At 45.0% G+C, this 17,760-nt stretch overlaps 1 protein-coding gene across 1 annotated transcript in view; it reads left to right on the top strand.

The window, feature by feature from the left end:
- Window positions 1-12,878, top strand: part of CD58 (CD58 molecule) — a 43,398-nt gene extending 30,520 nt beyond the window's left edge. The window contains exons 4-6 of the mRNA XM_059928675.1: window positions 4,329-4,400; window positions 7,015-7,055; window positions 11,860-12,878. Coding sequence (XP_059784658.1) covers window positions 4,329-4,400; window positions 7,015-7,034 — 92 coding nt within the window. The 3' untranslated portion in view covers window positions 7,035-7,055; window positions 11,860-12,878. The remainder of the gene's footprint in view (window positions 1-4,328; window positions 4,401-7,014; window positions 7,056-11,859) is intronic.
- Window positions 12,879-17,760: the final 4,882 nt, after the last annotated feature.

Below are 17,760 nucleotides of genomic sequence, written 5' to 3'. Positions count from 1 at the left end.
TTAAAAAACTGTTTTTGGACTGATTCACGGGAATTGACTAGTGAGAACCATACCATGTTAAATGAAAGTACAGACTGTGGAAGATTTTATAGGACTGAAGATCAAGTTTCTTCAATAAATAAATTATAAGGGGAGGAAAAAGAGAGGTAATGGGGGGACTTAAAGTTTAAGGAAATTTAAGAAACATATCAATTAATTGCAATGTATGGACCTTATTAGGTCCTGATTCAAACAGAAAAGAGTGAAAAACAGGAGCAGTTTAAACAGAGATCCCATGTTTGATGATGTTGAACACAATATTTTAAGTCTGATGATGCCATGGTTGTGTTTTACAAAGAATCCTTATCTTTCGGAAATACATACTGAAACGCTTATAGCTTATAAATTGTGCTCTCTGGAGTCAAACAGGGGCTCGCATCTCTGATTGCTCCATAGCAAGTGGGAGGGGAGAAGGAGAGGGATGGAACCTGGTCCTCCCCTTTAAAGATCAAGTGTGGCATGCATCACTTCCATTCACACCCCCTTGACCAGTCTGAGTTCATGGCCACACCTAGCTGAGGGGGGCTGAGAAGTGCCATCTTTTGCTGGCCATGTGCCCAGTTAAAACACAGGGGTTCTCTTCCCAGAGTGAAAAGGAGAGATTGGTTATTGGGGAACAACAGATACTTCTATCACAACGTACTACAAAATGAATATAACTCATACAATTTAAAGACATATACAAAAATCTAAAAAACTTAAAGAATGACATAAGTAGTAAAAATAAATAGAGGTTCCAATTTTTTTTTTTTGCACCTCATTGGTCATCTTATGTTCTCCCTGGGGGTTATGCGCCTAATTAGGAAACTCTTGGTCTAAGCAAGAGAAGATGGTGTCTTGGACTAGTAGAGTTGGGAGAAGCGGTTCCGATGAGGCTACATTTTTTTTTTTTTTTTTTTTAAATTCACGTTCTTTTATTTATTTATTTATGACTGTGTTGGGTCTTCGTTTCTGTACGAGGGCTCCCTCCAGTTGCGGCAAGTGGGGACCACTCTTCATCGCGGTGCGCGGGCCTCTCACCATCGCGGCCTCTCTTGTTGCGGAGCACAGGCTCCAGACGCGCAGGCTCAGTAGTTGTGGCTCACGGGCCTAGTCGCTCCGCGGCATGTGGGATCTTCCCAGACCAGGGCTCGAACCCGTGTCCCCTGCATTGGCAGGCAGATTCTCAACCACTGCGCCACCAGGGAAGCCCCGAGGCTACATTTTGAAAATAGAAACAAGAGGATTTTCTAATGGTTTGAGTGGGGAAGAAGGGTGCCTAATAAGAAATACTCAGATGACCCCTAGATTTCTGGCCCAAGCAACGGAATGAATCGTGTTGCTATTAGACTGGAAAGCAGGGGAACAGCAGGTGTGTGGAAGAAATAGAGTTTGGTTTGGGACATGTTGTTTGAGATTCCCATTAGATTTCAAATGGAGACGTCAAATACGGTGCTTTGATTTATGAGTCTAAGTCTCTCGTGAGTGGTTAGGGCTGGAGATAGAGATTTGGGCATAATCAGAGTAAAGTAGGCATTTAAAGCCTTGGGACTAGAAGAGATCATGTGGAGGAAGCAGTCGTCAGAGAGGGGTGCTGAGACTGAGTCCTGAGGACTCCAGCATGTAGGGGCTGCTAAGGGCAGAGGATCCAGCAAAGGAGACTGAAAAGGATCGCTAGGGAGGAAGGCAGAAAACCCCAAGAACTTGGTATCTCCAAAGCCGAGTGAAGAGAGAGCAAGCAACTGTCAATGCACTGGCCAGGTCAAGAAGGATGAACGTAATCAAGAACTTGTATCATTGTTGTTTCATCTCCCCTAAATATCTGCTATCCCAAAGCGATGGATGACAGCATCTGGCATCATCCCATGGGAGAGAGGATTTGGAAGGGACTGTATCAAGTAACATTAGATTCAGCTGTTTAAAAAAATTTTTTGAAGTATCAGTGGCTTAAAAATGTAGATTACTTCTTTCACGCTAAAAAAAAACCCAACAAAACATTGGGGAGGGAGGGATAAATTATGAGTTTGGGATTAAAAGATACACACTACTACATATAAAATAGATAAACAAGGATCTACTGTATAGTACAGGGAACTATATTCAATATCTTGTAATAACCTATAATGGAAAAGAATCTGTAAAAGAATGTGTGTGTGTGTGTGTGTGTACACACACACACACACACACACACACACACATGGTTGGCCAAAAAGTTTGTTTGGGTTTTTCTATAACATCTTACAGAAAAGGTAAAGTATATCAGGTATATCGCTGTGCTGTATACCTGAAACTAACACAACATTGTAAATCAACTATACTTCAATTTTTTAAAAAAAGGATAAATGATTAACTTTTCTCAACTAAAAAGAAATAATAATAATAATTGGAGGTAGGCAGCCCTGGGCTCATTGCTACTTTATGCAGTTGTGTGGTCCAGCTCCTGTACCTTCCCTGCTATCTCAGGCAGCGGGACCCAGGGAGGGGAAAATGGTGTGTCTTACCCCTTTCAGGGAGACTTTTGAGAAATACCACACAACCCTTCTTGCATCTCGCGGCCCAAAACTTGCCACATGGTTAAACCTTGCTACAGGAAAGGCTGAGAAACTAATCTTTTAGTGGAGTGGTGGTGTGCCCAGCTGAAAGTCTGAATTCTTTTATTAAAGAGGGGAGAATGGGTATGGGGAGCAACTAGCAGTTTCTGGCCAGGGGCCTCTCAAATCAAACCAATGGATTATTGCCTATTTGCTCTAACTCACCTGTGTTCCTACTAAGAGGAAAGGGTGTGTGTTCATACTCTCATTCATTCATTCGTTTTCTCTCTCCCCTTCCCTCTCTTCCCCTTCCCTCTCCTCTCCTCCCCTCCTCTCTCCTCCTCTCCCCTCTCTCTTATCCATGTTGTACTGGCTGTTAGTGACCCCCACCCTCTCCCTTAGCAATGTGTGGTGATCATTTTGCCACATCCTCAGTATTCTACCCTTAGATTTTTAGTAGGTGGATAGAGTCCACCTCATGAACACATCATTCTTTTCTATTGTGGACACTTCGATTGTTTCAGCTTTTTGATATTGTAAGACTGTGGTAAATATCTTTGTGCCTTTTTTGGAGGGAGGAGAGGGGCACATAACTGATAGTTTCTGTAGGTTAATATCTTAGAAATGGAATTGCAGGATCAAAGGACGTTAGTAGAGATGCCAATAGCATCAATTCAACAGGTTCATGGCAACAGCTAATAGCTGTTCTTAAGTGTATTGACTCAGTTAATGCTCACAAGTACCCTAGGAGGCATATTTATCAGTTCCATTTAGAGTGATCCCCAAGAGGAAACTGAGACACTGAGAGGTTAGAGCACTAATCCAACGTTGTCGCAATGGTTCAGTGAGCCTGTAGGCACATCATGTAGCACAGTGTCAGCGGCTGTATGATGAACATTTCTCAGGCTTGCTATTGCATGGCTGCCACATTGCCCTGCCAAACACACGATAGCAAGCTGTGCTCCCACTGGCCAGACGGGATGGCTGAATAGTGGACTATTTGCTGCTTTTAATAAACAGCGCTGGGCCTGATATATATCAACCTTGTGCATATACGTTTATTTAGAAATACAGTCGATTCTCTTTATTCACGGTAGTTATGTTTTATTGTCACTGTAAACACAGAATTAGTGCATACTGAACCATTGCTCCCAGGGGAGATACAGGTTTAGGTTCCTGCAAGCCTCCGGTCACAACATTTTTGGCAAGGAATCAATACAGAACCTTGCTTTACGTGTGCTTCTGTTTAAAGACACCTCATTTAATATATGTGGTTGATGCCTGAACAGTGAATTCACAGCACCATAACTGATGCCTAAATGAAGCTTATCTAACACATGTGTTTTCTCTGTAAGGCACACACAGCCTTCTTGTGCTTGGGAACACGAGACAGCATTTCAGCACTGTGCTTGGGGGCCGTTTTAGACAGTGAAATAGCCAACAAAAAAGTACAAAAATGTGAAACGCATGACACTAAATAGACCACAAATAGGGCACACACATGTCTACAGTACAAGGGCTGAAACACAAGGACAGAGCATTGCCTTGAAACTCAGCTTGGGAATGTGTACATCAGGCAACACAGTTTTCACCATTCTGTGGCCCATGTCAGTGCATGACCGTGAAAGCGCTGCAGGTATTGGTTTGGGGAATACAACTAAATTTTAGCAAGTAGATAATTTGCAAATACGGAATCTACAAATAAAGAGGATCAACTGTATGTCTGTTTTGGTCAGTTCCAGCTAATTGTATTTCTTTCTTTCTTTTTCTTTTTTTCAGACAATACAAGGCACAGGTTTGTGCTTTTAGCCATACTGCCAGCACTAATAGGTGGTTTGCTGTTTATAAAATGTACGTATACTTTCTTTTTTTAAAAAAATAAGTTTTCTAACTGGAATTGGTTTTTCAAAGGCCAGAAAATGATTAATTTGAAGATGAAAACAAAGTTTGAAATTTTAGCTGTTTCAAAAGAAACAAAACCTTTTTTGCTGTACTTGGTGTCTGGGGTTGCTGAGCATGTCGGGTTTCCCAAGATTCTGCATTATCTTGAGGTGGAATGAATCCTTGGGCCATAGAGGGCTGTACAGGAGTGGGAACACAGCCGAATATACTTAGGACTGTTCCACAGCCTCATATCTGTGGCCCACCTCAACATATAGTTATACTTCTGGTCTCAAGCCAGATTTTGCAAAAAACCTCTTACTCTTGGCTGCCATGGTCGTAATTTTCATGACTTATAGCCCAGAAGGAGGTCCCAGGTAGGAAGGAGCATTTGTTGAGTCGGGTGACATGGAGTGGGTAAAACGACCTGGTATTACCCGTGTTGCCTTCCTGAGCCTTCCTCAGTCTCCAGAAAGCAACCCATATGCCCTGGAGAACTGGTAACCTCATCCCAGCCTGTTCTTTCCTGGTGCCAAGAAACCCCTCCTCAAGTCCCAGAGGATGTTGACCAGGCTGTAAATTTCAGAGTAGAGGTTCTTGAAGCCCCATCAGTTTCCATATCAGCCTTCACCAAAAGGAAATTTACGAGACTGATTTGTCGCTCTCGCAGGGAATGTTGAAGAGGAAGCTTTCTGCAAGGTGATGGCATCTGGGGTCCATGTCATTTCACAGTCATGTCTTGAATCAAGTTCACAGACTAGATTTAAGTTTCCCTAGACCTGCACTGTTCAATACAGTGGGAACTAGCCACGTACAGTGATCTAAATATAAATTCTAATTAATGAAGATTAAATAAAATTTAAAATTTAGTTCCTCAGTCATACTAGCCACATTTCAAGTGCTCAGTAGCCACAGATGGCTAGTGGCTACCATGTGAGACCAGATAGAGAACAATTCCATCATTGCAGAAAGTTCTGTTGGTCAGTGCTGACCTAGACTATTTTGGGGTATTGGCACTAGAATATGATTTCCCAAAGGTACCATTTCTATATTACAGGTTTCAAATACCACGAAGATCCCTAAGTAATAGATTATCAGTCAACTGAATCTCCTCCAAACAAGTTATAAAAAAATCAGCTGAAGAAAGTTTTAAGCCATTGTTACCAATAAGTAAAACATTTGGGGAACTCAGGTGTTCTTTTTAAAAAGTTATTTTTAATCCCCAAATAGAAGTATTATAGTTAATCATCTCCTTAACAGATTGGTCCCCAGAAACCAAAATAATTTTCCACTCATGTGTTTTTCTTGGGAGGGAAGGGGCGGGGGGGTCTACCACCAGTACTCCTGAACCAAAGAAAAGTAGCACTGAGTACTTTTCTGGCTGATTTAACTTATTTAAAACAACTGGCTGATTTAACTTATTAAAAAAAAAAAAAGTTTATTCAGTGGAGGGAAACTTACATCAGTGATCAGTACTGGTAGCACCATATAACCTGAAAAAGAAAAATTGTTCTAAAAAATAATTACTTCAGCAAGCATCTCAACCCTAAAGCCATTAATTGGGAAAGTGAGGCATTCGGCATGGAGCCTTCAGAAGGGGAGAGAGTTGAATGTAAACAGCTCCGTCGGCTAGTTGTAGTTGACACTTTTACAAGCTCAGTCAAGCCTGTGGACTTGGCTTCTAGACCATTAGCATGGCTCCAGGCTAGCTGATGCCTTCGATGGGGAGGAACCTGATGCATACATGTGGGACCGTATCTGAACGTCCAAACCGGTGCTGTCCAAAGTGGTAGCCACGAGCCACCTGTGGCTGTTGAACCCTTGAAACAGGAGAGTCCAAATTGAGATGTGCCATCAGTATAAAATAGACACCGGATTTGTAAGACTTCTTATTTAAAAAAGGAATGTAAAGTATCTCATTAATAATGTTTATATTGATTACACGTTAAAATAGTATCTTTGGTATGTTGGTCTAGTCAATAAAATATATCGTGAAAATTAATTTCATCCATTTCTTTTTTTTTAAATATAATTGCTCTACTACTATTTTTATTTTATTTTATCTTATTTTACTTTATTTTATTTTATTAATGTTTTGGCTATGCTGCGTGGCATGCGGGATCTTAGTTCCCCAACCAAGGATTGAACCTGCGCCGCCTGCAGTGGAAGCACAGAGTCTTAACCACTGGACCTCCAGGGAAGTCCCCATCCATTTCTTTTTACTGTGTAATGTGGCTACTAAGCATTTTAAATTACTTACGTGGCTCACATGATATCCCTGTCAGGCAGCGCTGGTCCAGAACATTCCAGCCTTCCCTCCATCTTTAGCTTTATGCACAAGCTGCTATAGAAAAAAACATTCGTCAACAGTTTTTGTTTTTCTATCATCTGATGACCAGTTTTTGAACAACTCTTTGGCCCAACTCTATGGCCAATTTGATGTAAGCATTTAGGAGAGTAGGAAATACCAGCTCGACAGGGCTCTGCTTTAGAGTTTTCCCAGTTCAGCCCTCTAGCCAGCAACTCCAGATTCCAGCTTTTCTTTTCAGCTGTTTAATTGAGATGAAAATGTCTTCATTTATAGGTTTACTGAGACGCCCATAGCAGATAAACATAGAGAACTAGGTAAGTATCCTGTAGACTGCTCAGTGGGTAAATTGTACATCGTGTACTAGAAGCAGAACAGCCTGATGTAGAGGGCCTATTCCTTGGGGAGCCAGATTCTACTTATCTGTCAGTTAGTTGCCTTGAACAGTAATAAGTAACATCAGCAGATATACTCACCACAGTTCATTAAGCACCAACTGGCCACTTTCCATGTAACATCTCATTGAACCCTCTCAGTGAGCTTTATGCAAGGGGGTATCTTTACAGCTTGTTTAGAGACAGCGAACGTGAGACTCGGAGAAGTCAAGTCACATCGCTCATAAATGTAGAGCTGGGATTCAAATCTAGGTCTTCAGACTCCAAGAGTTATCCTGTTACCCACCACAATCTACTCCCTCCTTCTCCCATCCCAGGAAAATTGAGCCAAGGATAGGGTTCACTTCAGGAGCCAGGGTCAGAGCTGGGCCCGTATCATGAACAAAAGATAGTATCCAAACACAATGAACGGTGGTGGTGGGTGAAGTAAGTTGCCATAAGGAGGCTCCAGAAGGTCCCTTTGAGGGATGAAGGGAAGAGTAAAGGCCCAGGGCTGTAAAAGGCAGGGTAGGGGTGGCAAGTCATCCCTTTTGGGGGCAGCATATGTTGGTGGGATAGAGGTTGAGCCAGGCCAAGATACTGAGAGAGAGTTGCCAAGAGGTTGGGTGATTTTTTTCTGGGAAACCACTGAGGATTGATTGATTGATTTTATTTATTTTTGGCTGTGTTGGGTCTCCATTGCTGCGTGTGGACTTTCTCTGGTTGCGGCAAGCGGGGGCTACTCTTCGTTGCGGTGCACGGGCTTCTCATTGCGGTGGCTTCTCTTGTTGCGGAGCACAGGCTCTAGAGCGCAGGCTCATGGGCTTAGTTGCTCCGCGGCATGTGGGATCTTCCCCAACCAGGGATCGAACCCGTGTCCCCTGCATTGGCAGGTGGATGGATTCTTAACCACTGTGCCACCAGGGAAGTCCCCACTGAGGATTTTTGAGCAGAGCTATGCTTTGGGAAGATCGCTCTGCTGGTAAAGCATAGGGTGAATTAATAGACAAGAGGCTAGAGATGGGGACACTGGTTGGTGGATAAATAAAATAATCCAGCCAAAGCAGAGGAGAGGCTGAATCGGGGTGGTCATGGCAGAAATGAAGGAGGGCTAGGTTTCAGAGAAAGTATGGATATCGTATGAACAAAGTCTCTGCGGAGGGTGTAGTCTGGTGCCAGACTCCCCGGGGTTAAATGGCAGCTCTGTCTCTCACAGGCCTCGGACAAGTCAATTAAACTCTCTGCACCTCAGTTTTCTTCTGTGGAAAATGGGCATAACAATAGTATAGAAATAACAATGATAGTGTAGGTAATAATAGCATAGAAATAATATGTACAAACAAGTTAATGTAAGCAAAATGCTTTGAAGAGTGACTGGCTCATAATGGTGCCCAATAAATGTTAGCTATTATGGTTATGATTCTTCTTCAAGAAAGGAGCCAAGGGACTTCCCTGGTGGCGCAGTGGTTAAGAATCCACCTGCCACTGCAGGGGACACAGGTTTGAGCCCTGGTCCGGGAAGATCCCACATGCCGCGGAGTGAGTAAGCCCGCGAGCCACAACTACTGAAGCCCGCACGCCTAGAGCCCTGCTCTGCAACAAGAGAAGCCACCGCAATGAGAAGCCCACGCACCACCACGAAGAGTAGACCCCGCTGCTGCAACTAGAGAAAGCCCGCGTGCAGCAACAAAGACCCAATGCAGCCAAAAATATAAATAAATAAATAAATTAATTAATTAATTAATTAGTTTTTTAATGAAAGAAAGGAGCCAAAAGGGACAGGAATTCTGACCCTTGGCAGCATGCCAGGCACAGCGGAGGACTCAGGCGGGGCCCTTGTTTGGGAAGGTGAATTTGTGCTCTGACAGGCTGAGCTTGGGGTGCAGGCACATCACGTGGATAGGGGTGTCCAGCATATAACTGGAGAAGTGGCTTTAGGGGCTGGGGTTACAGGTTGGGGAGCACCTTCGTCAGAACAGTAATGGATTCCCTGAGCATCTGAGGTCACCAAGAAAGAGAAGCTGAAGGCCTTCGAGTGGTGGGCGAGGCAGAGGAGCCAGGAGGAGACCCAAGCGGCACCCTGTTGGGGGTCCGAGGGGGAGGCCACATGTTAGAGCTGCAAGGAGGCAAAGGGGGAGGCGGTGGTCAAGACCTTTGGCTTGGTTGAACGAGTTGCGGACTTTCATGAAAGCCCCTGGGTGAGTGGTTGGAGTGGAGGGATCGCAGCACAGCAGTGAGGGCCTGGGGGCAGTCAGACCAATGGATGGGCCTGGGAGGCTTCCTTTCTCCCCAGCTGCCGGCCAGGACGGTGACCAGGTCACCCGGGAAGTCAGCTGCAGCAGAAGGCCTGGGGCAAGGGGTTCTAGGGGACAGCTCAGCCAGCTTCAGGGTGCAGGGTGGGCAGGGGTAGTGAGTCTGCGAGGGGTTGATGGTCCAGGAGGCCCCATGGAGAGGGGGTGGAGAGGAGTCAAGTAGCCATGGATGAGGTGAGGGGCAGGTGTGCTAGCAGTGTGGGGAGAGGTGGAAGACCCGGGGGTTATGGTCAGAGGTGGGGCGTTTCAGATTTGAAGTAACGTGTGTGAGGGCAGGTGACGGTGAGGTCGGAGGAGTGCCTCTGCTGAGATCCACATGGTAGCAGTGGAGGCCTGGCCATCACAGACAGTGACGGGGAATGCTGGTCACGGGAGCGCTGTCATCCAGGGCCACTGAGAAAGGTGATGGCGTATCCCAGAACTCATTCCTTTACCTTGCTCCTTTACTCCATTCAACAAATAACTTGCTGAGATTACTAGATGTCAGGCACTGTGTTAGCCCATGGCTTGAGATCCATGTACCCAGTGAGGCTAGACATTGTGTGGGATTCAGAGAAAGCATATATTAAGGCTCCTACCCTGAGAAGCTTATGGTCACAGTGGGGAGAATGGATGAGTGTGTAAGAAACAGAAAGACTTAGGCAAGAAGCACATGGTGATGGGCCGGAATGGATGGTCAGGGCTGGGCAACCAACAAGGGGGAGGTGAAGAGGCCAGAATAATCATGAAGACTCTGAAGGGAGTACGATGTGAGCTAGATCTTCAAAGCAAGAGCAGAGTGGAAAAGGCATTCCAGCTGGGAGAATCAGCAGAGACATGGAGGGGAACGAAACCTGTCGTGGTTATTTGATAAAGACGTCAACCTGCTTAGCATCAAGTTGAAGAAATGGCAAAAGAATATTTGCAAGAAAAGTTTTGGAAGTCAAGGGCATTAAAATCAAGTGATATGGGAGTAGGGGGTCATTGTAGGTTCCGGAGCAGGAGAGTTTTGCATGAAAAACATTGCTTTGGAATGATGAGCTAGGAAGGTAAAACTGACTTCTTAAGGTAACATCCCGGGGAGAAACCTAGGTAGGATGGGGTTGGGTTTGGGAGAGGAGCTTACTTTTCTTGGAGTATTTTTGTTTGCTATTCAAATTTTGTACTTTGTGTGTTTCCTACCCTATTTAATAATACTTTTTAGATTTAAAGAGCCCATTGTGGCTGCAGGGAGGAGTTCCCTAGACTCAGTTATTGAAGGGTTACACATATGATGGAGGGGCAGGGCTTGGGGGAGGAGCTGGGGAGGGGCAAGCACAACCAGGAAGAAATGTGCACTTGTCACATCTCCGTGAGACCAGTGTTAGGAAGAGCTAAACCCAATTAAAAATATCTGAGGGCAACCAAGTAAATATCAGATATCTGAGGGAAGATGGATGTGATATTACACTTCTCACCAAGACAGTTCAATTTAGACAGTTTCTGGGAGTGCTGGTATTCTTCACTCTTGGTAAATGTCTGGAAAACAGGCCACAGAGCCAATCAAATTAAAAAGGGGAGCAGAGTCCCCCATTTCTCTGGGAAGAAAGACTTGCAGGTGCTACCTCAGCCTGAAGGAGAACTGGAGATGCAGGCCTGATTCTCTGGCAGCTGTTGCACCTGGCTGTGGGAGAGGGTGAGGAAGTCCCTGTGGAAGAGCGTGTGCCTGCCAGGGCTAGATGGAGAGCTGCTGCCCACTTTATCCCCCTCAGAAATCCACAGCACCCATTTTCATGTTCTACAGGGTTCTTCGTAAGGAAAACTCCTATTTCCTTTACCTAACCCCTGTGACCCCAGCACTAAATTTTTATGAATTCCTGTTACCAAAGGAATGCAGATATTTTGGGAGCTGTGGTCTGATCTGGCCTATGGAAATATAGACCGTGGGGAAGACAAAAAAAGCCATGAAATGGAATCTCAGTTCAAAGGGACTTGCTCAGGCAAGGCTGTAGCTGGGTGTTTGGGCTGATTTCCTCTGAGTTACCCAGGGGTGCTCTGTCATCACCACAGAGATGACTAATCAGAAAGAGAAGCTGAAAGAAGAAAACCACACCCGGGGATTCACGTGGCAAAGAAGGAGATGACTGTTAGAAGGGGTGACCGTTTACATATGGGTCTTACGGGCTCAGCTCTGTTGTTTGGAGATGTCAGTTATACTCAAAGACTGAGTTGGTTTGAGAAGATGGGACTGTGAATTAGTGCTGTGCACTGAGGGTAGCACTTCTGGTGGATCCCCAGCTACCATCTCATGAGGGCCAAAGACCAATCTCCCTCCATCTCTGCTCCCTAGAACCCTTGCTTTTGATGGGTTTATTACAAAAGGGCTACCCGCATTAGAATAGGAGGGTAATTTAGACTCATAGACTGCAGCACAGATTGACTGCATTTTATACTAATATGAGACATTTCTTTTATAGCACCTGTTGTTTGGTAACAGAAGATGAAGTCAAACGCATGCTAATTAAGTTATTTCAGTCACTTTGAGAAGGCACCTGATTTACCATTTGAGTATTACCTCATCCTTGAGGAAACTTTGGAAGTCTAACCTGAATGGACCCTTTATAAGAAGCAATGTTTCAGGACTTCCCTGGTGGCGCAGGGGTTAAGAATCCGTCTGCCAGTGCAGGGCACATGGGTTCGATCCCTGTTCCGCGAAGATCCCACATGCCGCGGAGCAGCTAAACCCGTGTGCCACAACTACTGAGCCGGCGCTCTAGAGCCTGCGAGCCACAACTACTGAGCCTGCATGCCACAACTACTGAAGCCTGCACGCCTGGAGCCCATGCTCCGCAACAAGAGAAGCCACTGCAATGAGAAGCCCGCACATTGCAATGAAGAGTAGTCCCCACTCGCCACAACTAGAGAAAGCCCGTGCACAGCAACGAAGACCCAACACAGCCAAAAATAAAACAAATAAATAAATAAATTTATAACAACAAAAAACAATGTTTCATGGAAGAAACAAGGACTAACAAACAACAGACATTAGTTTCTACTCTGTCACCAACACTGAGTATCACCAGATACTATTTTGTCCCGCAATTGTTTATTATAAATTGTATTTTTGGAGAAATGTAAATCTTTGTAAATAATGTAAGTATGTATATATATATATGTGACTAAGTGGCTCTTTTTTTCTTAGGGTTGTAAAACAAAATAGTCACGACTCATGAGGTGAAGTTTTTTTACTAAAATCTATAATCCACTCCTCTTTTGTTTTAGAGGAAAAACAGTTCTTTGCAGGATCAGTAGCATAGTAGTTTATCATGTTAGCTGTCACATTGGCAGGTAAACAGCAGAGAACTCTTAAACCAACGATACTCCAATAAAAATTAATTTAAAAAAAAGAAAATTAAAATTTTAATTGTATATTTAGAGAATTTGTTTCAGAAGCATAAGTTTATCATTCATTAAAAAATACATTTCTGTTGTACAATGTGCATTATCTGTAAATTATGAGAATATAAATAACAATTTCATGTTCTTCCCAAATGTTTAAATTTTAAGTAACCAATATATGTACTATCGTATGTTTGAAATAACTTCTTCAATCTTACTTGCACTGTCTCCTCTCAATAGAAAATACTAACCTGAAAAAATTCTTCATTTATTTTTTTCCTCTTTCCTAACTGTAATCAGTCTTAAGTGAGAAATGAATTATTCTTGGAATTCATACTTTAAAGTGGCAAAAATGGGAAAAGTTATAAAATACTTTGGGTGTTAAAATCTGTATCCTGATCAGCACCCAAAACAAACAAACGAACGAAAAAACAAAGTATAAAGTATATACACTTTATATACATAAAGTATATACACAGGGGTCCCCAACCCCCGGGCCTCGGGCCGGTAGCTGTCCTCGGCCTCTTAGGAATGGGGCCGCCCAGCGGGAGGTGAGCGGCGAGCGAGCGAAGCTTCACCTGCCGCTCCCCATCGCTCTCATTACCGCCTGAATCGTACACCCTCCCCCAACCCCCCGCCCTCACCACCGGTCCGTAGAAAAATTGTCTTCCAGGAAGCCAGTCCCCGGCGCCAAAAAGGTTGGGGACCGCTGCTCCACACATGCAGGACGGCAGCTTCTCCTGGATAAAGAGGTGAATTGCCCCAGCTCTCCCCTGGGCAGCCATCATGGAAACCCGAGATCCCCGGAGTCAGGAGGCACCGTGCAAAGGCCTTGGCTCCTGAGCCCCCACTCTCCCTGCAGTTGCTGTCGTGTGAGCGTCTTCAGCCTGAAAGAGGAGACGTTTCTTCCCTCCAAGGTGGGTGTTTGCAAAGGGGCCCTGGGACACAGTGGCATCCAGCTCCCCACAGCGTCAGCAAGAGGGAGACCGAGGCCTGGGAGCCGTGCGCGCCCCCGAGAAGAGCCCCCCTTGGCCTCCAGGTGGCTTAGCTCTCTAACGAAATGTGTCTTCCGTACTTTGGTCCCCGTACGCTCTCTCTCGCCCTTTCTGACCCCATCAATCAACAGTAAAATTCCTAGTATCCTCTTCAACGAATGTTCACGTCCCCTTTCTGTTGTCATGACCCCTGGCTCTCCCCCAGGTTGCTGCTTCCCGCAGTCCTCTCAAGGGGAAGCTCTCCTCTCCTGTGCACCTTGTATGCTGGGCCCAGAGGGAGGGGGGGGGGGCATCCTCCCGGCTCGTTTCTGCTTCCAGACCAGTGCTCCTTCCCCAGCTTTGATGCTCACTCCAGCAGATCACCACCGCCTGATAGCCCTTTTCCGAGTTATCCTCTATTCCTCGTGGTGTAAAGATTTTTAGCACCAGGTGGAAATCACTCTCCCTTAACACTGCTCCTTTCGGAATCTGAATGTTTTCAAAACCTGCAAATCATGGTCTCCCCCAGGGCTCTTCCTTCCCCAGCACCGCCCTGCTCCTGACCTTTTTATCAGTAAAACCCGCAGTTCCTCACCATCTCAGCTACAAGCATGCCCTCCCTGCTTGTAATCTTCCTCACCACACCCTTGAGGGCTCCGAATCCAAAACTCCTGCCACCCCACCAGGACCTGCAAGCCAGCCATCCTGCCTCTTCCCTGGCCCTCAGCTGCTCGAAGTCCTCGTTCTCCTCACTGTTTGGGGTCTTCAGCGCCCATCAGTGTAATCACTCCTCTACCCTCACTCTTTACCCCCTCACTTGGCCCAACCCCAGCTGTGGTTGTAGTCGCCTCTACTAGTTCCCTCCCTGCATCCAAAGTGCTGAACATCCTGGAGAAAAACACACCACCCGGCCGACAAGTTTGATTTCAATGACCGCAGACCTCAAAGGGACTCACAGTGTTTCTCAGATGTCCTCGTTGCATTGCCCTGGTCCGTTCACTGCCTCCTCATCGCTCTTCTTAGACCTGCAAGGCTACAACTCTCAACTGCTCACCTTGCTTCCCATATCACTGAAAACAAACAAAAACATTGAGGGGAACCCTTCTCCCACCTCCCACCTTCCCACCACACATCTCACCCAGCTGCATGGCACCCGTGTGCTTTGCCTCCTGTTACCGTGGATGAAATCTCCTTGCTCCTAAAACCAATCTCTCCACTTGTCTTAGTGTGCTCGGGTTGCCATAACAAAATACTGTAGACTGGTTGGCTTAAAACACAGAAATTTATTTGTCCCAGTTCTAGAGGCTGGGAAGTCCCACATCAGGTGCCGGCCACTGTGGTTCCTGGTGAGAGCTCTTCTTGTCTGGCTGTGTCCTCACACGGCAGGGAGAAGAGCTCTGGTGTCTCTTCCTCTTAGAAGGACACCAATCTACTGGATTGGGGACCTCCCCTTATGACCTCATTTAACGTTTATCACCTCCTCACAGGCCTTATCTCCAAATACAGTCACAGTGGGGGTGAGGGTTTCAACGTGAATTTTAGGGGACGAATCATTCACACTGCATATGCACAGGACACCATCTCCCCTCATCTGCGTAGGGACATCACTCTTGTCTTTATCCACCTGTCTCCGCATCATCAACTTTTACCGTTCAACGACATCATACAAACATACTGTCATTTCTCATATCTTCAAAAAACCAAAGTACTCTTTGCTACACTTCCCCATCCAGCTCTTGTCTCATTTTTCTGCTCTCTTTTATGAAAAGTTCCTCAAAAGAATGATCTGTACTTCATTTTTCTGACTCCTCTCTCCCCATTCTTTCTTTTTTTTTTAAGATGTTTATTATTTATTGACTTTATTTATTTTTATTTTTGGCTGCATCGGGTCCTAGTTGCAGCACGCAGGATCTTCGTTGAGGCATGCGGGATCTTCCGTTGGGGCTCACAGTCTTCTCTCTAGTTGTGGTGTGCAGGTTTTCTCTTCTCTAGTTGTGGCACGTGGGCTCGAGGGCGCGTGGGCTCTGTAGTGTGCGGCGCACAGCCTCTCTAGCTGAGGTGCGCGAGCTCAGTAGTTGAGGCGGGCGGGCTTAGTTGCCCCACAGCATGTGGGATCTTAGTTCCCCGACCAGGGATCAAACCCCGTGTCCCCTGCATTGGAAGGTGGATTCTTTACCACTGGACCACCGGGGAAGTGCCCCCCATTCTTTCTTGAACACACTTCAATCAGCCTTTCACCCCCACTACTTGCCAAGCTTACCAGTGACCCCCTCATTGTAAGATCCGATGGTCAGTTCCCAGGCCTCGTCTTACTCTGTCTGTAAGCATCATCTGAAGCAGTGGAAGGCCCCCCACACATTTGTTTAGTGCTTTCTAGGTGCTAGTTTCCATGGGGTATTCAAAGGAAGCTCGTAGCATGACAGGGCAAGCAGACCTGTGAGCACTTGTGAGGAGTATACCACATGCTAAAATGCAAGTGTATGCAAAGAATGAAGGAAGTATAACCATATGACCCAGCAATTCCACCCCTTGGTATATACCCAAGAAAAATATACACATATGTCCACAGAAAAACTTGTACACGGATGTTCATAGATCATTATTGACAACAGCCAAATAATGGAAATAATCCAAATATACATCCACTGATGAACAGATCAATAAAATGTGGTCTATCCACACAATGGAATAATATTCAGTATAAAAAGTAATGAAGGTCTTTAGTGATGCAGACTATATTGTTTGGTGATATATGGTAAAGAAAAGGTCATTCGTGCTCTAGATGACGGGGGGGGGGGAGGGAATACTGACTGTGAAGGGGCGTGAGGGCTTCAGGGGAGTTGACGTTGTTATTTCTTGACCCACATAGTGTTTACGAGAGAATATACTCTATGGTGTGTTCGTATAATATTAAAAAACATTTTTCATGCCACGGAGCAACTTAGCCCATGCACCACAACTACTGAGCCTGTGCTCTACAGCCCGTGAGCCACAACTACTGAGCCCACGTGCCACAACTACTGAAGCCCGTGCACCTAGAGCCTGTGCTCCACAACAAGAGAAGCCACCGCAGTGAGAAGCCCATGCACCACAACGAAGAGTAGCCCCCACTCGCCGCAACGAGAGAAAGCCCGCGCGCAGCAACGAAGACCCAACGCAGCCAAAAATATATTAATTAATTAATTAATTAATTAATTAAAGAAAAAAGAAAAAATCAGAGGTGATTCTCAAGTTGGACATTGTGTCCAGGCTCCCATGAGGTGCCATTAAAAAAAAAAAAAAAAAAAAAAAAAAAAACAGAAAAAATATTGGGAGAGTTACCATTTAGCTTAATGTTCTACTTTTAGGATTTCAAACCTAATTAGATTTGCATCTGGATAACAGAAACCTACCTATATCTGCGTAGAATGAGTTTCGCACTGAATTTATAACTAGCTAGCATTTAATTATTTAAGGCAACGGTAGAAGATAGGTCATATTTGAACACCTATCTTTTACCAGTAAATATTCTTAGATCCTGTTCTTCAGCAGTTTCTGGGTCAGAGTTTATTGTAATTTGTTACTGTTTCCACCAAGACGGTAATTTGTTCAACCTTCAGTGTCACTTGCCCTTCAGATGGTTTTCCTGTTATCGGAGGAGGGCTTATGTGCAGATTTGGACTCGGTTATATAAGCTCTCTTGGTCTCATGTATAAAACAGGGATAACAGCATCTACCACATGGGATTGTTGGAGATGACAGATACAAATCGTTAAACACAAGGCCTAGCTTATAAACAGTAGCTACTACTATTGCCCATTCTCTTCTGTGAATAAGGTTGGAGGTTTTCCTGAGTTTGGTGCTAACTGGCCGAAAGTTAGAGAACAGACCAATCTTTTAGTATGTCAGCCAATCTCTACTGGTATTCTAAACCTGGAATAGATCTTGAATGCAAAGTTCCTATTTTACTAATCCAGATCTTTTTCTCTCTCCCTTGAAAATATTGTGGGGTTCCCCCCCATTATA

The sequence above is a fragment of the Balaenoptera ricei genome, chromosome 1 (assembly GCF_028023285.1).
Source record: "Balaenoptera ricei isolate mBalRic1 chromosome 1, mBalRic1.hap2, whole genome shotgun sequence".
NCBI classification, from domain to species: domain Eukaryota; kingdom Metazoa; phylum Chordata; class Mammalia; order Artiodactyla; family Balaenopteridae; genus Balaenoptera; species Balaenoptera ricei.
Note: the sequence above shows the minus strand (reverse complement) of the source record. Positions and strands in the feature narration are given on the sequence as shown.